We start from the raw sequence: 21,128 nt of genomic DNA on the forward strand, positions 1-21,128 counted from the left end.
AACTCCTTTGGTAAAAATTGAGGGGTAAAAAATCTTGGAATACTTTTGCGAATTTTGCAAAATGTTGTAAAGAAAACTTTCATAAATTGGCGAGTTCTTTCACTGGTTAAAATTAACACACGTATTTCAGATACAGCCTGTATACCTACTTAATTCGTAATAGTCAACTGTCAACATTCTCTTTGTGTTGGACAGTTTTTGACAAAAAACCCACAATTTACTGTTAGTCTAATTGTTCAATGAAGACTAATTGTTTTATTACAAAGCACGTCGTTAATAAAAAAATCTGCAAATATTTCTAGCAAATTAAATTCTTGAATGATTAAATGGTTAAAAACTGTTAAAAATATGAATAATAATCCTTTCAATCAAATCAATTAAATTTAAAAAAAATACTTGAAAACAATAAAATTTTTAGTATGTACAGCGTGATCAACAATGACTGAGTCTGTTGGCAATGAAACAATTGAAAAGTACTGGTGTTTTTTGTCTCGTAATTGGTACTGACGGGATTTTTTAACTTGAGATGACATTAAAAACATTTTTGGTTATGCCGGTTATGTTTGTACTATTACAAAAATGAACCTTTGATAGTAAATTTCAGATTCACCAAATTTCATTGTTACCAACAGATTCAATAATTCTTGATCACACCGTATTTTTATTAGTAGTGTATTACGAGCAAAAATGAAATTTTATGTGCTGAGGCCGCTAGTTTCGGTGCCGAACGAAGTGAATATTTTTGGTCCTCATTTGCAAATAAGACTGGTAGAGACCATTTCATCTAAGAAGTACATGATGACTCATCGAAATCTGACCGTACGACGCTAGTCAGCTGATGATCAGTGCCGTAGAAACATTCGATTAGCTGAAGAGTCACTATAGTTCAATTAATTTATATGATTGAAATTCTAACAAATCAATAATTGAACAATGAATACCATAAAACGATACACAGCGAAAGGAATAACAAACAAAACACTTTTTGAACGCTAACGGGGTTAAGTTAGAAATAACAACGAGCGCATGGATTCCACGTGGTTGATAGGTCTGTACGCCGCTGGACTCAAACCTCCCCTAAAAATTTGAACATGGACTCGTCTGACGACAACGCGTTCGTGCGCATTATGTACTTCTTAGATGAAATGGTCTCTAAGACGGGGCGACACTACCTGCTTCTTTGGTCTCCTTAGGCTAAATACAACTAGACAAACAAATAATGCATGCCTGGCCGGAGGGCCTGGGCTTTTCTAAATCGGTCGAGTCAAAGCCAGTCGATTAATAAAGTAGCGACACGATTTGACGTTTACATAAAAGGCAACCGTAACGATTTTTTCGCTACAAGAGGCGCTGATATCACTATTTTGACTGGCTTTGGCATGGATTTATTAGTAACGAATTACTAATTATTACTAATAAATTACTAATTATTACTGATAAATCCATGGACTTTGGTGAACAAATGTTCACCAAAGCCAGTCAAAATAGCGATATCAGCGCCTCTTGTAGCGAAAAAATCGTTACGGTTGCCTTTTATATAAACGTCAAATCGTGTCGGTACTTTATTAATCGACTGGCTTTGGGTCGAGTGTACATACAGCGCCGTCTAGTATACTCCGTACTTTGATTCTGATAGATTGCACGTTTTTTGACAGAAGACAGGCACAGAAACGAGTGTGGCGGGAATTAATCTGCAAGGCTACAACGGTTTTCTACATAACGTGAAACAATTGAGATGGGGAGTTTGGTACTTTTCACTGCGTTGGGTTTTGGAAATAGAATTTAAAAACGTGCAATCTAAAGTCGGAACACTGAATCAGTCGATGCACGTCATCACTAGAGCGTGACGTCATGCTAAAGCTTAATTTACACGCAAATTGATGCAATTTGGCGGTAATTCCAAAAATTTTATCAAAAGATTTAATAACTATTTACTGTGCACCATAAAAAGTTAAAAAAACTAGTGAAATGGTTGAAAAATTATAATAATTAAAACGTTACAGATTAGAGAATGAAATGAAACAAATCTATTGTTAACTGTTTATTTTAAAGTAGTATTACAGTGGCGGATACAAATTTTAATTTGCAAACGTCAATCATAATGACAATAAAGGTTAAACTACATTCAATTTTTGTGAAATGACAGGAAAAGGGTGGACGAAATTTTTAGGCCGGAGAGTATAGTCCTACAGAAACTCTTGTGGAATTCGACTTTGGTTGTAAATTTAACAATAACAACCGAAGAATAAGATCTTATTATCAAGTAATATCCTTTGTCATAAATACAACTAAAGTGCGTCTATCGATATTTTAATAGGTAAATAATCCCTTAGTAATGAGACCATAAACGACCCAAAATGATAACTAGTGATTGAAAAGTCGTTTCAAAATATCGATAGACGCACTTCACCTGTAACATCCCTGCTTGAAGCTAACATTACGAACCCCAAAATAACAACCCTCATTAGCCTTTATCAGTAGGATTATTGCTGTAGCACAAATTCCATTTTTTGTTCGACACTGTCAGAATTTAAGAATTTTCTCCTGTGTGAACGGATTTTGATAAATGTGACAACTTGTCAAAACAATGATATGGAGGAAGACGCAGTACTTTATGACCATATTTAAGGGCAAATTCATCTGCTTTGTATTTTTTGTAGGGCTTGTGCCTAAAATATTTAAATTTAGTAATTGATAAAATACATGACTAAGTATCTATACCGCGTCACAATTTCTAACAACTGTACTTTCAGCAATTCACTTGTAAAAGGAATGTGACGTTCCTGCAGCCAACTTAGAGCGATTCTTGGCAGCTCTATTAAACCGCGCCTTGGATCATCTTTCCTAAAGCGGAACCCAATGCCCTTCAATACTTTTCCCAAAGAAGATGCGCCTCCTTGGAATAAATGTTTGGCTTTGAGGACTCGTAGCAGAGTTAACTTTGTAATATGTTTCTCTAAAGATAAAATTCGCAATAATTATTTGCATAACAATGTTTAATAGATACTTACTATTTTTAACCATATCATAAATGACATTGCGTATCTCCATTTCGTGGTTTTCATCCAAGTCACAAATGAGTTTTGTACGAGGTCTTTTTTTCTTGGGAGTGCGTAATAACACATTGGATGCTATTTTGCTGGAAACTCCACTAATAGTTGCAACAGACACTTGAAGAGCATTTGCAACTCTCTAAAACAACTTTGTGTTACTATCAAGTATAAAATATTGCAAGAGACAAACTAACCTCTCTAACAGCTCCTAGTGGTAAAAGGGGGCCACGGTTGTCACGTTCTTGTTCAAACAACGTATCAACTTAGCAATCATCTCTTGCGAATGTTTACTGAGGGGTTTTGGCATTGTTAAAGACACGACAATAACAAAACACACAAAACTAACTCGTTCTGCTCGAGTTTTTTTGTTCTGAAAAGAACAGATTTGGAAAAACAACCACAACGACTTCTAAAAAACACTTGAGAAAACCAACAGGACGAAACACGAAAAACACAGAGACGAACGAAGATGAAGATGAGATGTCACGAAACGACAGATGCCTCTCTAAACGACGCTTTATTTACCACCAACAGTAAGATGTCAATATCACTAACTGGACAATTGGACATATCTTTTCTAATTTTTTGCCATAAATATGTACAGCAATGAACTATTTTACATACGTTTTCGATAAAGGAACAAGATTTTTGCCGTACAATGTATATTCTTGCAAGAAAAACTACAAAAAATCATTTTTTTTTGTGTTGGTACTAACTACGTCATCATTTCGCGTTGATGACGTGCATCGACTGTTTCAGTGTTCCGACTTTATCAGCATACGGAGTATAGTAACTTATGAAGCTGACACCTAGGGTGCTTTTTTGACAGGCTTATTTATTAGGGAAGTATAGGGAAATGCGCGTACCAGTTCTTATGTATATCGTGAGCTGTACCAATTGGTACTTTATTTTGATATGTACTTCTAAATAAGTGGAAATATCGCGTAATCAAGAAATTTTTCATCGAGTTAGCTTAGGAAATGTCGAGGATTGGACCGCATTGTCAAAAACAAAACAAAAAATGTCGGAGATAATTTGTAAATTAGGTTTTATTCTTAAAAATGTCAACATTCTTTTTTATATGATATTGAATTGAAGTATTTTTTATTAATTAAAATGTGCTCCAATGACGAAAAGATCGATATGATATTGATGTATTATGATGAGTCAGTTTTTTAAATTAAAAAAAAATTGTCGATTACTTACTATCATTTTAAAATTTTTATAATTGAGACTTGTGAGGGATGTCCAAACCATACAAAAGTTTTAAATTATTCATGTTTGTGGATCAAGTTATCAATGAAAAACATATCACTGGCTGCATTTATATTTCGTCAGGGTCGACAAATTATCACTTACTTATTTTGCAGAGTTATTTCCACTGTGGCCAAGCCGACCACCTGACTTGACTCCTCTTAATTTGTTTTTATCCCTCATTAAAAAAAAATGTGTTTAGAAATTCGATTAACAATGTGCAAAAACTGCAACAAATAAGTGAAGATGCCATAGCAAATGTGAGACCTGAAATACTGACCAATGTTTTTAATTATTTAAGAACAACAGTTCAATGTTGTTTGCAGCATTTTTTCTAATCATCTGCATACATGGGGGAGTCTGGGTTTATTCGGTGCAAAATTGTATTGAAAAATTTCAAGCTGAATTTCCAAATTTTGCTGTAGATTACACACATTTTAAGAAAACCTTGGACAGAGCTATACATTTGTTTCGTGGAACTAGTAGTGTCTTGCGAAAACCAGGCAGTGCAGCAGTTCGAAAACGTATAGTAGGTACTTGCATCTTCGTAAAGAATTCTGACTTAAGTCATAAATAAACCGAACAAAGACCCTACTTAAAGAAGTGTATTGTGATATTGTACCTGCCAATCACTAGGCGGTCTCGGAGAAAAAAATTACCTGGGGTAGTACTCAAAATATTTGTCGGAGACCGTCTAGTGATTGACAGGCATAATATGACAATAAATTTCTTTAAGTAGGGTCTTTGTTCGATTTATTTAGGGCTTAAGTCAGAATTCCTTACGCAGATACATACAGACGAAATTGTTGCTAATGCTCAAGATACAGAGTGTCTATAAATGAATGTGGGATCGAAGTAGGCGACTCTTTCACCAGAAATCGCATAATGTTAGCCTGATCTACGATACGCAACCCTCAAAACAAATTGGTTTTACTGGTTGCCTATTACCTAGCTTGACAAAATTGACGCTTCACAAAAAAAAATTAACAAAAATAAAAAAATAAAAATAACCACCAACACTGCATTCTACCCAGGAAATCAACCGGCAACGTTGTGTACTTAGATTTGATTGGTCTAGCATTTTAGTAATATGTACCAAAATTGCCATTATACACTTAGTGTAATTTTGTTTACACCAACTTAATTCAAGAAGTGGTGGTTATCAACAAGTGGTGTTTACTACTGTCAGATTCTCAAATTGTTTTTAATAATTGTATTTTTAATAACTGTTATAAATAAATAATTACCTAACGTTAAAGTTTGTATTCTGGGATTAATCTTGTCAAAAATAACACGACCTAATTTTTTATGTCTGATAAATTTCCAAATTTTCACTTAAACATTTTTGCTTTAGACAATTTTACTCGTTGATATTTGGGCATTTTTATTCAAAGGTTAAAACCTTCGAGCTAAAGCTTTCGGGCCTAACCAGAATAAAAATGCCCAAATTCGACTCGTAAAATTGAAAAATGTATCCGATTAAAAGATTAGGTCTTGTTATTTTACCTTCGATAAAATTTCGATAAAACCCCTTCTGCCCAACCAATCGCCATTTTTAATAACATGTTTGTTTTCGAACAACCATAGCAACATATACCGTACAATCAACAATTACTTAGATAAGGGGCGGCTATGACTTTGACAGTGTCAGAGTTTTCGTATTTTTGCTAACTCAGCTAATAAACATCAAACAACTATCTCTATGAATCAAATTTTAACTCAAAAATGGTTTTAACTTCAGAACATAAAAGATTCATCATTGAATCGTAATGGTGCTTTCAATAACGGAGAATGGACACACAGCGCTGTTGCCTGTTTAGTTTCAGTAAAAATTGGATGTTATGTAAAGTAAAATTTAGATATACCCACGAAGTTGAGATACAATAATTAAGACATATCGGATGTTCATTTAAATTTCTCATCAAAGTTGGCGTTCTGAAGAGTCGATTGTGGACGCACCACTCGTCAGTCTCCACAGTAAAAACACAAACAACGCAAAAACTGATGTTAGATTTAAACAGCTGATCCATGGTCCGTTCACAATCGACTCTTCAACGCCTACTTTGAGGATACATTTAAATGAACACCCGATACTTTAACTCAAGCCACGCTACCACCTAATAAAATACCAAGATCAGCTTTACATTTCCCGTATACCATTAAATTTACTTTTTAGAATCTGCATCCCTAATAGGTCTATTATTGTATTCAATTTGGAGTCGTTTATGGCTATCTCTTAAAGCAATCGTAGTTTAATAGATCTCTAAAAAATTTTTTATCAATATTTCAGTGTATTATTGTCATTTACACCAAAAAACTTCCAATAACAATGTTCAAACTCTACTTTTTAACATATGTTGCAGATATAGTTGCATCCGTTACCTTGAATTACCAATTAATACAAAATTCCCTAGAATTTGACATTTTAATTTTTTTATTTAAAAATTAAAACAAGAGTGCAAATTCTAAAAAATAACATAAAAAATTCGTTTTATAAGGACATTAGCGCACTCGTCCCATACAAAACTCCCCTACGGGTCGTTTTCTACACTTGGGACTCACGCGCCAAATCAACCCTTATAAAACTCGTTCTTTAATATAATATAATGACATTAAGCATTTTATTAGCTTTACTTACCAATTCGCTCTGACACTTTTAAACGTAACGCAGCTATGGATTCTGGAGGTTAACTGATAAGTCACATTACTAAATGATAATATTAAAAATTCATCACATAATCACATAAAACTGTATAAATGCGACATAACTTAACCATTACGAGAGTCAACAACGCAAATTAAGTTCATTATTCTTTAATCAAACTTCCATACGGTGTCATTCTGTCATTTTTAAATTACCTATATAATCAGTATAACAGGTGAACTAGAATAAATGCCAGAACATCTCTGTATACAGGCTATTTGATAAAAAACGCATCAACCCGTAACTTTTTTATTTATTATCCGATTTCAATGAACAAAAAAAACAAAGATATGGTTTCTCATGCGCTACAAAACAGCCATAATTTTTTTGTGCGTTATCTTCAATAGCTAACAATTGTCAACTTTTTTTGTTTAATGGACACATGTAGTTTTTTTTTGCAGTCTGGTAGGGTTTTTTTTCCTAAATCTAATGATGTATTAAAAGTTATCATTTGGTCGATAGCTAACTGAAAAACAAAAAACAATTTTTAATTGAGGTTCCGCTTATTGTGAAATTTTCAAGTGTGTTGTGAAAAACAATCGGAGTACAAATATGTATATAGCAACAAATGTCAAGTGTCAGTTTGAAAATTTTCATGTGCAGTCTTGAAGTGCTTTATTATTATTTTCTTGGAAAACATGAATAATAATAAAAATAATCATCACGAGAACAATAGATTAACTGTAACACCGTAGGGCTTGATTTCGATTTTTATTACATTCAACGTGATCTTCAAACATATCGGTGAGATAATTATTACATATTATTATTGTTCATGTTTTCCAAGAAAATAATAATAAACCACTGCAAAATCGCACGTGAAAATTTTCAAACTGACACTTGACATTTGTTGCTATTTGTGGTAATTGTTCACTTTAACTACTTCTGGAATTTTCGCGTTTTTTCTGGCTAGACAGCCTCAGAGGGTCCTCCTAGATCGTGTCCCACCATTGAAATCTTGTGCAAATGCCTTTTTTTAATCTCTTGTTGTATTTCAAGGTCGCGTCAAGGTCGCGCCAAGTCTTAGTATAACTAAAGGGTAAGGAAAATTTTCATTTGCACAAGGTTTGACTGATGGGAAACGATGTAGGAGGACGTCCTGAGGCTGTCTAGCCAGAAAAAACGCGGAAATTCCAGAAGTAGTTAAAGTGAACAATTACCCTATTTGTATTCCAATTGTTTTTCACGGCACCCTTGAAAATTTCATAATAAGCTGAACCGCAATTGAAAATTGTTTTTTTTTCAGTTGGCTGTCGACTAAATGATAATTTTTAATACATCATTAGATTCAGAAAAAAAAGCTCTACCAGACTATGTATAAAAAACTAAATGTGTCCATTTAAAAAAAAAAGTTGACTATCGTCAGCTATTGAAGATAACACCAAAAATAGTTATTTATTTAACGAGTTCGTGTGTAATTTGGGATTTTTTTGGCATGAGTGGACCAGTTTAAAACTCGAGTGAAACGAGAGTTTTAAAGGTCCACGAGTGCCAAAAAAAGCGCAAATTACACAAGAACGAGTTGAATACAACGTTTTTTTGTTCGACGAGCCCCCCCAAAGGCTCCAAATGGCTGAAAATCTTTAAAATTAGCTTGACGTTTCGTTTTGACAAGTTGTCAAATTCATCAAAATCCGTTCACACAGGAGAAAATTCTCCAATTCTGACAGTGTCGAACAAAAAAATATATTTTATAGCTGTTTTGTAGCGGATGAAAAACCATATCTTTGTTTTTTTTTGTTCATTGAAATCAGATAATAAATAAAAAAGTTATGGGTTGAGGCGTTTTTTTATCAAACAGCCTGTATTCAGAAACTTTTCAAAACTTATAAATAATTTTCAGCTATTCGTTCCGCCAATTAAATTAATTAAAATATTTAGAAACCATTTAACAGTTATAAATTACAATTACAATTTTAAAATATTATGCGCACTATTCGGTCTCAAAATGCTACAAAATTTGTATACTAAAAATTAAATTAATAGTTATTTATGCAATTTTCTAATTGCCCCCGAGGCCTTAAAACCCTCGCTACGCTCGTGTTTTAATCTTGTCCCTCGGGCAATTAGAAAAGCCCAATTTACACAGAAACGAGTTGCATACAAAATTTTATTGTTTGAAACGACTTATCTCAAGCATCCAAATCTTTTAAAATTGTGTTGTCTAGGGCAACGGTTCGTTATCTGCTCATTTTGCTTTAGGGCAGTTACGAGGCAGTTTACAAAGGAGAAAAATGAGAATTTATGACAGTAGAAAACAATAAACAAAGTTAACTTGTTTCTAAGAATACATGGCCCGATTTTTTATTTTGTAATACTCTTGGGCAATTAAGTATGTACAGACATTCCCTAAATATGAGAAGAAAACCTTATTAAGGTTAGGGCAGTAAACATTTTTATCTACAACTATCGCATAATCTATGGATTACTAAGAAGATTTTGGCAAGTAATGACAGTTATTACTATTGTCAATTGAATAATACTGACAATTCGATGGAATAATATAACTCAATCGTTATGTCAAAATTAAATTTAAACTATCAAACATCTCGGCTGTAAAAAAATAGGGGGATGGAAATCACCCGCTGTTGTCGAAGGTTATATCGACGACAACCTAAATATACTCCATATTCTGATAGATTGTACGTTTTTTGACAGAAGACAGACCCAGAGAGTGGTGTGGCGGGAATTAATCTGCAGGGATACAACTGTTTTCTACATAACGTGAAACAATTGAGATGCAGAGTTTAGTATTTTTCACTGCTTTATGTTTTGGAACTAGAATTTAAAAAAGTACAATCTATCACCGTACGGAGTTTAACAAGTTAGAACGAGGAAGAAAAACTGGGAAAAATTTACAAAAACAAGGAAAATCTACCTGCAACTTTTAATGACTGTACTAATATTACCCAGGGCGAAATTAAAAAAAAGGCTATATTCTGTCTCGTGATTCGGAAGTCACGTTAAGCCATTGGTCCCGGTCTACTGAGTTGGTCATCATGCCCCTCATAGATTTGTAAGCCAGTCCTAGACTGTGTAACAAATTTTATTATACGGGGTGATCAATAAGGACTGTTTAAGTTGGTAACACTGAATCGTATTTTAAATCGTATAACAGAAGTAACTTCCGGTTGTTGGTGGCTTGTCGTTGTTAATGCTATACCTATATCAGATATTTGTCAAATAAACCAACAAAACATATCCAGTTACAGTGTTATAAATAAAAATTTTCTTAATTGTATTGCCAACTTAAACAGTCCTTCTTGATCACCCGGTACATATTGGTAATAAAAAAAAAATTATTACCATGGTAACAAAAATTAATCCTAGAATTGATTTTGTGTTTAATAAAACGTAATATAGGTAGTTTATCGTTTCTTCTCTGGTAGTAGTAGATAAATAGTTATTTATTTAACGAGTTCGTGTGTAAATTGGGCTTTTTTGGCATTAGTGGGCCAGTTTTAAAAACCCACGAGTGTCAAAAAAAGCCCAATTTACACAAGAACGATTTGAATACAACGTTTTTTTGTTCGACGAGCTCCTTCAAGGCTCCAAATCGCTTAAAATCTTTAAAATTAACTTCACGTTTTGTTTTGACAAGTTGTGACATTTATCAAAATCCGTTCACATAGGAGAAAATTCTCAAATTCTGACAGTGTCGAACAAAAAAATATGTATAGTATTTGACTCGCGTATAATAGCTATTACCCACTTAGATGATTACATCACTCGCTGACGCTCGTGCTGTAAGTTTCATCTTCGTTGGTAATAGCTATTATTATACGCCCATTGAATAATATACTATTAGAAATTATTCAAAAAATCAATTACTTGCAGCACAAACGTTAATAAAATTCTATTTTTTGTTCGACACTGTCAGAATTTGAGAATTTTCTCCTGTGTGAACGGATTTTGATAAATTTGACAACTTGTCAAAACGAAACGTCAAGCTAATTTTAAAGGTTTTCAGCGATTTGGAGCCTTTGGGGGGCTCGTCGAATAAAAAAACGTTGTATTCAACTCGTTCTTGTGTAATTTGGGCTTTTTTTTGGCACTCGTGGACCTTTAAAACTCTCGTTTCACTCGAGTTTTAAACTGGCCCACTCATGCCAAAAAAAGCCCAAATTACACACAAACTCGTTAAATAAACTACTATTCTGGGTTCTACAAGAAAAACTTTATTTATTATTTGACCGACTATTGCCAATCAATTCAGTTTCAGTTAACTTGAAATTTCTATCGTCTGCTCCAGAATTATGCCAAATTTAATTATTAAAGGTTTAATTAAATATTATTAAAAATGTGATTATATACATATTGTTATTACATAATTAAATTTCTTCATAATCGATGGACAAATGATAAAAGGGTTTATTTAATTTTTTAACATGCAGCTTTTTAAGTACGCTAACCGAGAGGAAACTGAGCTATTGCCAAAATTTTGAGCATTTTCAAAATTTTTCGACGCATCCATTTGCGACATTTTATAAATCTCCTACCAAATGTTTTAATTAGTAATTACACAAATTTCAGACCATGACTGGTTCCTTATGTGCTGTAAAAGTCTGCTTCAACAACCGGAAACTGTCGAAAAAATGTGGCAAAGACATCCATTACCACAAGTTTCCTAAAGACCCAATCGTTCGACAAAAATGGATCGACAGTTGCAAACGACCCAACCCTTTTAACCCTAACACGTCCCAGATCTGCTCGGTCCACTTCACTACAGAAGACTACGTCAGAGATCTCAGATCGGAACTGCTCAATCTTAAACCTAAACACCGATTAAAACCTGAAGGTAACGAAATCATCCCACGTAAAATATATATATGTTCCAGTGACTAAATATATATTTGTAGCTGTTCCCTCCTTACATTTGCACGCCCCCGTGGAGTGGTATCCCCGAACCAAAATAAAAACACAAAAAGGTAAATTATTGAGATTTATATATTCACAATCTAATATATAATAACAGCTCCCACGATTGTTTTACCTCCGAAGGACATTAAAATTGAAGATGAGGAAGATGAAACGTTACCAGTTTTGAATCAAATTTTTTTACTAGAGGTTCCGTCTGTGGAGGTAAAGAAAGAAAAAGACTCGGATGGACAAGAAAACGAATTTGTGATGCAAAACGATAAAGGTAGATTAGAAGTCGATCCTCTTAACACGTACGACATTTTATTGGAAAAATATAACTTCCTCTTGAGGGAAAATGCGCAGTTGAAAAAAAACCTCAAGGGTTGTGAACTGATTATTGAAAAACAAAAACGAAAAATAGAACAGTTTAAGACCTCTTCGAACAAGGTTTTGAAGAAGAAGCACAAATGAAATAGTGGTATTTAATTTATAAAAAATTAATTGAAAACTTAATTTTTTTTTTTCAAATAATGAGGACACATTATATACATTCATTTTAAAAATTGTGTATTGTTTTGTACATAATAAAAATTGAACCTACTCACGAACTAAAGTACACCTTGGTGCAAAGCTAATGCTTTGTGTCACGAACACGCTGCTGTTAAACTAACAAATTTTCTTCAAACCCAAAGGAAAAAATCACAAAAAAAGCAAATCGTTGACATTGTTCGACCTTCGAAACAAGATGCATTGAGATTATTTACCAAAGTGGCAAAGGTTGTCGCCTACTACATCGTTACACAAGGCAAATATTGAAAAAATTCCAGAATGGAAAGAAAAATATTCTTTCTGCTTACCTGGACTATCCGTTCGCGTACTCCACAACTTCCTCAGATAATGCTTTAACACAAACACCACAACGACAAAAAGTACAACAAGAAACAACATCCACTAACAAAATCATCGAACCGACTAATTCTAAATTGTAGAAAATTTGTTAAATTGAACCCGATATTTGCAACACGAAACGATAACCTTGAAGCGAGAATGACACTAGGATACCCTTGTTTCGACTTTTGCCGTCTTCAAGACACGATCATGGTTAGAGATGTTGATGAAACGCGTGAATACCGAATGACCACGGCAAACAACAATCAGCTCTTTTATCAATACCTTTTTATCAACTTCTTAAAAGATCTGACACAGACAGACACGTTGATCGAAGACTTATGCACGTGGTCGTATGATCGCAAATCAACAGTGTGATTATTGATTGTCATTGATAAGTGGGCAGTTGGGTTCACTCTTTCCACCTGCACTTATTAAAAATCGTTCAACACTTGTTAAAATGTTGGACGAAAATCAGTACAAAGTCGGAAATTATTGGGAAATACTGCCTCGTATGACGGTTCAAATGGGTCAAAAGTAATTGCTAATATCACCTTTGATAAGACCCGACTGAGATATTATCGAATGGCTCCAAGTAGTCTGAGTGAGGCACTTCTACTTCTATTTTTCGACAGATAAATCTAAACTTTGGTATTAACAGTTGGGCCATATAATTAAATTACCCAAACATATACTGAATATTAGCTACTGATAATAAAGGACTCTAATAACTTGATTTAATTTATTTATTTGCGTATAAAATAAAACGCAAAAGATTAATTACTTCATCATCAAGAATGTAGTGTCTCTTTTGTCTATTAAATAATAAGTATTGTTTTTTAATAAAATTATCACGGCACCATTAGGTACACAATGATTAAGTATACAAAATTGAAAAACATGATATTCAAAAATATACATAAAGAAAAGAAGTAAAAGAACTACATTTCATAGATTACATAAAGTTGCACTTGTTAAGTCCATGGACGATTCAAATTTTAACCAAAACCTGTTCTGAACGGATGAAATTCGTCTTTTTAATTTTGTATTTTATTTCGTAATCGACCCCATCAGAAAGTATCAACTCAGAAGTGTTAATTTTTGGTTAAACCAATGTGCCTTCTAAAAAACTGGGAATCTTTCTGGCACTTTCGCGAAAAATATTGTTCACTTTAGATTTGAAAGTTTTTCTTTTTTGGTTAATGGGTACGTACTCGTACAATCGCGGCCATTCAAAAGTGAACGATAGCCTGCGAACATTTCCGTATTTTTCCTTAGATTAAATTAGGCTGTATTCATTGGCATTCGTGCAGCAGAAGTTACTATTAATAAAAAAGTTCTAATAAATAATTTTTAATAAAAATGAGTCTCGCCACAGCAGCCAACAACCAATTTTCTTCTAGCTGTCTGAATCGGAGTGAGATGTCGTGGCATTTAAAAAAAATATTTTTTTTACTGTCAAATTGACATTTTAAGACGCCTATGATTTAAAGTAAAAATCAAACTATTAAAAAAAAACGTTCACTTTTGAATGGCCGCAATTGTACATGTTTTAAATCCCAAATTTAAATTTAAATAATGCAACGAGTCCCGTTTCATTTATTTATGTTGTGAACTAATAATAATCATTACATAAGTACATAATTTACTTCGCATTGATAGTGAATATATTAAACGCTTCGCATTGATAGTGAATACATTAAACGTTAAATTTCAAACAAAGAAATTGGACAACAGTTTTTTCTAAAAAAAAAAAAATGATCGCCCATGATCAAAGAAAACTTGTATTCGAGTCAGCCTTGCAGATGCGGATGCAGATGAATCCGAATCCACTCGTCAGTCTGCAGATTAAAAACACAAAAAAAACGCAAAAAGCGAGGTTAGATTTAAACAGCTATTCCGTAATCCGTGGTGGGACTCTTCAACGCCAACTTTGGTGAGAAGTGTTCTAAAATAATTAGAGCAGCCAATATCCGAGGATTTTTACTTTTACACGTGCCTATGTACCAAAATCCATTCTACACCCGGTATAGAGAGTGTATCTAAAATGTGTGTGTTAATTTTAACACGTAGGAGAGCTTGTTAAATGAAAAGTTTTTTTATTTGATTTTTTTTTACGAAAAAGCGTTACAAATTGCTTTCAAATTTTAAATAAATTATCCATCAAAATGTATACCCGCCTATGGGTTGGGGCAAAAATTTTCTGTTGTGATACAAACGGAACCTTCTCAAAAAAGTTACATTGTTATAGAAAAAATTCTTATGGTTACAAAAAAATAGAGACTAGTATCACACAAAACGATTCTGTTGGTAAAAATTGGGGAGAAAAAAATCTTGGAAAACTTTTGCGAATTTTGCAAAATGTTATAGAGAAAAATTTCATAAATTAGAGAGTTCTTCCACTTAAAATGATTTTTACACGATATATAAACAAAGGAAGGAACAAACACAAGATAAGAGAGACATTTTCCCAAGTGACTTCGGCATGTTATTTGGGCCAATGGTTTAATAAAAACTATTTAGATATAAGAAAACCTAGTACATGGTCAAAAAATATTGCATCATGGCAGAATTTGATGCCCATATAATAACAACACAAGGGATATCTATTCAGAACATCAATTTTCCTGGTGCACTAGTCTTGCTATTGAACTGAATTAATTAGTTGATACAAAACCTTCGTCGAATCTATGATTTATCAAAGTCGATTCGTACATGATAATGTTAGTTATTTCATTATATGACAGTTTTCATTAATCCATGTAGGTACTGTTACGATTTAAATCGCCGCGCGCTTGTAAATCCTGGCGATTTCTGTAGAACGTTCTAGAACCCATAGCAACAAAAACGTACACGGACTTTCGTCGAAAAATCCGCGCAGAGAGGGGGCGAAAGTCCTACCAGTCCAGGTCATCCCCGGACTCACCGGAAGATTCCGGATTTACCCACCAGCCAAGTCCGGAGCAGTGGTGACACTTTCTTTCCTCTAGGCCGTGGCTTCCACACCTTATTCATATTTTACATATAAATTCAATTTCCACATTATCTATGTATCTCATCTCATTTTTTTATTTCATTTCACTTTTATTCAATGACAGATTCATTGAAATAGTTTATTAATCATTTCGTCACTGTCTAAATACGGCTTCACCGTATGAGCTGAAAGTGACCTCGTCAGCATCCAGTTATCGGCGACCACCACACTTTCTTCCGACGGTTCTTTACCGGGTAAACATGCCGCGGTGACAAAGATCAACGACTTCAGTGTCGACCAGCAGTAAATCCGGAACTCGCTGAAGGAAGGGAGGAAGAGCTCGACGGCCTAACCCTCACCGGAGGGCGGTGTAATTGTTTAGCTTCCGAAAAGGGGTCGGCCTTCCACTCCCTTATATTTTCGCGACTTGCTGTCAACCGGTGTCAAAAGATTTACTCGTTGGGTTCGCGTCAATACAGGTAAGCTCGTGGGTTATTTAGTTGCGTCTTGTCTGGGTCAAAATAGAAGAAATATTACTGAATTGTTTAGGTTTATCATTTCGTGGAGCTTTACAGATTGTATCATTTTGTTAAGTTATACTGGATAAGAATTGTGGGTAATTGTTCACTTTTAACTATTTCTGGAAATTTCGCGTTTTTTCTGGCTAGACAGCCTCAGGGCGCCCTCCTAGATCGTTTCCCACCATTCAAACCTTGTGCAAATGAATTTTCCTTACCCTTTAGATATACATACTAAGACATTGGCGCGACCTTGAAACACAACAAGAGAGGAAAAAAGGCATTTGCATCTAGGAGGACGCCCTGAGGCTGTCTACCCAGAAAAAACGCGAAAATTCCAGAAGTAGTTAAAGTGTACAATTACCGAATTTTGAACTTCTAGGTTTCATTTATTATCATCTTGTCTTGTACCAACCTTTTCACGTGACAGTTTGTGAATAAAAAAACCATTCTCCACGAATTTGTTGTGTATCATTTCCCGTACTCCGGGTAGTTCTCACCATTTTTTTTTCAGCCTCAGTCGACGATACTCGTGGTTCGTATTGTTAACCGACTCGAAGTCCACGACCTGTTCGTTATACCCCTGAACATTCCGGATTTGTTACCGGTAACAGGGTTGCCCAGTTCGGGAGAGTAATTTATAACGTAAGAGTACCTTTCTGAGTCAAAACGTAAAAATTTTATTGTTAAATACAATGCAATTTGAATTTTGCTGATGTGATTATAAAAGCATATTATACATCTAAACGTGTTGAATTAGGAAAGGAAAAACTCATAAGAATTACTAATGGCGATTAAGATGACGTCGTTTTGGAAATTGTTGTGCCAACTAGGCGGCATTTTCTCCCAAAAAACCGAAATAAACCATTAGTATTTTAGCGATCTGTCTCTATTTTTATGAACTCCAATAAACAGTTGCCCTCATTATCTGGTATTTCAATTATTCCAGCACATTAGTATTCCTAACAACGCAGATTATATTATATCGGGTGTGACAGGACTGCACATAAGACTGGTAAATTCGTGGGATTACGCTGAAAAACTATCTTTTTTACTCTCAAAATAAGCGAGAAAACATTGCGAAATTGACCAATCAGACAAGAATACCATGGAGGACTTAATTGGTCGCTACCCAATTGCATATTACCGACCCGCGCGGAACTTTTTATAATCAAATGGGCCACTGCTTTTTTTGAAAGGTGTTTGTGTCATCTTGACAATTTAAACATTTTAATTTGTCATGTGTTTTCAAAAGATCTGAAATCGTGTTGTAAAACTTTGCCGAGATGTATTCAGCTGTCCATTTTGTTGAGGTGTTGGGAGAATGCGGGCGGAACGCTAGGGAGGCAGCAAAAGTTTTCTCTGATCGTTTCCCTGACCGACCTTCTCCTAATCACAAAACAATTTTGAGAGTACTTGCTAGGGCTTAAGAAACAGGAAAAGTTTTGCCGAATCGTAATGAAATTGGCGGAGGTGCACGAACCGCACGGACCTTGGCTAATAAAGGGGCAATGCTGAATATCGTTGAGGAAGATGGAACAAGGAGTATAAGAGAAATTGCCCGAGATTTGGATATCATCAGATCGGCGCATTTTGATGGAGAACAGACTTCATCCTTTCCACTCTACTTGTGTGCAACACCTCGAACCAAAAGATTACCCTGTTCGAAGAAATGTGTGTGTTTGGTTGCTTAATAAAGCTGCAGAAGATGAAAATTTTATTTCGCTGGTCTTGTTTTCGGACGAATCAAATTTCGATCGGCAGGGATGTTTCAACCATCGAAATTTGCATGTCTGGTCGTCCGATAATCCAAGAGTTATTTATCGCCGTGCATTTCAGCGTCGATTTTCCGTAAATTTGTGGGCAGGACTAGTGGGAGATTCAGTGGTAAGTCAAGACTGTAAAAAATAAAGAAAGCGTGTTTAGGTATTCTTTATTTTCAGATTGGACTTTTTGAATTCCCTACGCGTTTAACAGGAGCAGTGTACGCAAACTTTTTAAACATGGAACTACCTCATTTACTTGAAGGTATTCCATTGATTTTTCGCATAAATTAGTAGAGATATTTTCATATTTGGTGGCGGAAACAAAAGACTGAGAAATGTCACAAATTGGTATTGTCAGTGTCAAATTTCTCAGAGACGTTCGTGATTTCGACAGAAATGCAGCAAATTGGCAATAAGAAAGTTATTCATCGTCGAACTAGAAATAGTTATTTGTATAGCAAGGCTGCGAAATCCTACTTTGACGAACCGAGAGAAAAATTGTCGTCAAGGCCGCTTTGCGGCCGAGACAAGACAATCTCGAGGATGTCAAAGGATTTCGTAGCCGAGGTGTACACAACATTTTGTGTGCAACCCGAAAATTTGTAATTATAAAATGAACAAGTAAAATTTCCTTCACTGTCAATAAAAATAAAGTCGGCCTACATGTCGCCATGTCGCTATGGAAACGACATAAATAAAACAATTCATTTTGAGAAAAATTGGAAAAATGTCGCAAAAAAATTACAACGTTTTTGTTCCGTCTACTTCCCCAGATTGTGCAGTGTCCAATTTAATACCAGAAAAGTCCAAACGGCAGTACGATAAGTGTTACAATGACTTTAAAGAGCGGTGTAATAAAAATAATGTGAAAACGGTGTCGGAGAATGTTGTTTTGGCTTATTTAATGGAAAAATCAAAAACTGTGAAAAGTTCAACTTTATGGAGCACATATTCAATGTTGAAGCTCACGCTGAACATATGGGATGGCATTGGTGTTACGAAGTTTCTGAAATTGGTACCTTTTTTGAAAAAAAGCCAGTTGGTTATCAGGCGAAAAAGTCTAAGGTATTGACACAAGACCAGATCAATTTGCTGTATAATCTGCCCTTTTTTTAGGTCATTTTAATCATGGGAATATTAGGAGCCATGCGAAGAGACGATGACGAACTAACCAAAATGTCTATCGATGACATCAAGGATGAACATTCTGTATTAATAGTGGCCGTTCCTGACACAAAAACTGACATAAAACGAACTTTTACTTGTTGTTCCGTGTACTCATCCAGAGTTAAAAAAAGATTATAAATTGTGCAGTGTCGCATTTGAAACCTGAAAAATCGAAACAGCAATATAAAAAATGTTACAGTGACTTTGAGACTGATGTAACAAGAAGAATGTGAAAACCCTGTCGGATAATGTTGCATTGGCTTACCTATTTACTGGAATTTATTTATTGTGACAGGTAAACGTTAAATTCTGTTATAAGTTTTAGGTTATTTTAATCGTGGAAATATCAGATGCCGTGCGAAGAGACAAATAAACCAAAATGTCTGTTGATGCCATTCATGATTCAGGATATGTTACTACTTACTAGTTACTAGATATTTCCCTTTTTGACCGGTGGAAAATTAACCTAATTCATACGTGTCTGTTCTAGATCGATCTTTTTTACCGACTCGTCAATACGTCAATCATCGAATCATCAGGCGACCACACCATTTGAAATTGGCGGGAACTTCAAACCGGATGAAAATTCTGTACTAATAGCGGCCGTTCCTGACACAAAAACTGGCATAAATCAAACTTTAACTGTACCCAATCCAGATTTTGTAAGATCACACCGCAAATATAGAGATAGATATGTTGTAATTGTGATAATAAATAAATATTGAAATGACTTTTACTTTTACGGCCGTCGTCAAGGCAACGGCTGCGAAATTCAATTTCGCGGCCTGCTCTAGGCACGCGAAGTGCTCATTTCGCGTACGGTTGCACACAAAATAATTTGTAATACGTTTGATTATATGAGAATAACTTTTCCTTTTGAAGCACTGACAAAAATTGGTTTCCTTAGAATTTGTTTTTTCAATCTATTTAGCGAAAATTTAAATTTACCTAGACATTCCTTTTTACGGCGTTTATGAGAAATTTGACACTGACAAAACATTTTTGTGACATTTCTCAGTCTTTTGTTTCCGCCACCAAATATGAAAATACCTCTATTACAACATGACGGGGCGCGACCCCATTTCAGTCACAATGTGCAAGGTATTTTGAATCGAATGTATCCTAATCGTTGGATGGGACGAGATGGTCCACGCCACTGGCTTGCATGATCTCCGGGCCACAATCCTCTGGATTTTTTCTTATGGGGGCACGTGAAAAACGTTGTTTACAACTGACCCATTCATAACGAGGAGGATCTTCGAAACAGATTACAAGGTTCTTTTGGAACAATTACACCAAAAATGGTCAGGGCCTCTAAATTAAGCTTACTACAGCGTGCACAACTATGTGTCGAAATGAATGGTGGACATTTTGAGCATCTCCTTTCATTCTTCCTCCTTTCTTTGAGTTTTCTTGGTGTTTCGCTTTGTTATTATTTGCTTTCGTTCTATTAAACTCGGTTCTTTTTCGAACCACCATTTGTTGTTTACTTTACGACTCTCGCCCAATAATACATTTGTATGTATTAATAGTTGCGGGCTATACGATGACAACTTTTATTAAATTTGTTGACATTATTCTTAACCAAAGTTTTTCGACAGTGCAATAATGTGCCAAATTTGACAATTAAATACACTCGACCAGATATTTCGAGTAGAATGAGAGTATTTTTGGAAACCAAGCAACGGCCCCATTCGTTCTATAGTCTAATTTTTACCCTTTTGAGGTGACGTCATTATCTAGTAACTTTACGTATGTTTGAGCTAGGATCAGAAACAAATTTGAATTGATCATAAATAACTATAAATGTGTCAAATTTGTTGACAATTGCTTCCAAAGGTTATGTTTGTAATCAATGTAATAAGTGAAAGAAATTAAAAATTGTCAAATTGACAGAAGCATAAAATAACCTCAAAGTGACCATCAATAAATAAACGTGCCTTT

The 21,128-nt window shown here is 34.6% G+C and overlaps 2 protein-coding genes and 2 long non-coding RNA genes across 11 annotated transcripts in view; 2 read left to right on the plus strand and 2 right to left on the minus strand.

The window, feature by feature from the left end:
* Nucleotides 1-12,472, plus strand: part of LOC138129344 (THAP domain-containing protein 1-like) — a 58,171-nt gene extending 45,699 nt beyond the window's left edge. For all 7 annotated transcript variants that reach the window (XM_069045636.1, XM_069045633.1, XM_069045634.1 and 4 more), the window contains 3 exons: nucleotides 11,545-11,809; nucleotides 11,871-11,939; nucleotides 11,987-12,472. In XM_069045636.1, coding sequence (XP_068901737.1) covers nucleotides 11,545-11,809; nucleotides 11,871-11,939; nucleotides 11,987-12,342 — 690 coding nt within the window. In that variant the 3' untranslated portion in view covers nucleotides 12,343-12,472. The remainder of the gene's footprint in view (nucleotides 1-11,544; nucleotides 11,810-11,870; nucleotides 11,940-11,986) is intronic.
* Nucleotides 1-13,112, minus strand: part of ACC (acetyl-CoA carboxylase) — a 48,223-nt gene extending 35,111 nt beyond the window's left edge. The window contains exon 1 of one of the 2 annotated variants that reach the window (XM_069045627.1): nucleotides 12,729-13,112. In XM_069045627.1, the coding sequence (XP_068901728.1) occupies nucleotides 12,729-12,819 (91 nt within the window). In that variant the 5' untranslated portion in view covers nucleotides 12,820-13,112. The remainder of the gene's footprint in view (nucleotides 1-12,728) is intronic. The other variant, XM_069045629.1, reaches the window with a different exon arrangement.
* LOC138129346 (uncharacterized) lies at nucleotides 2,019-3,345 on the minus strand. The gene is made up of 4 exons (XR_011159201.1): nucleotides 3,248-3,345; nucleotides 3,012-3,192; nucleotides 2,722-2,956; nucleotides 2,019-2,669 (listed from the first exon to the last, which is right to left on the minus strand). It is a non-coding gene; the product is annotated as an uncharacterized lncRNA (long non-coding RNA).
* Nucleotides 13,113-18,455: 5,343 nt separating the features above from the next.
* Nucleotides 18,456-19,914, plus strand: LOC138129345 (uncharacterized). The gene is made up of 2 exons (XR_011159200.1): nucleotides 18,456-19,082; nucleotides 19,134-19,914. It is a non-coding gene; the product is annotated as an uncharacterized lncRNA (long non-coding RNA).
* The last annotated feature ends 1,214 nt before the right edge of the window (nucleotides 19,915-21,128 follow it).

The sequence above is a fragment of the Tenebrio molitor genome, chromosome 4 (genome assembly GCF_963966145.1).
Source record: "Tenebrio molitor chromosome 4, icTenMoli1.1, whole genome shotgun sequence".
NCBI classification, from domain to species: Eukaryota; Metazoa; Arthropoda; class Insecta; order Coleoptera; family Tenebrionidae; genus Tenebrio; species Tenebrio molitor.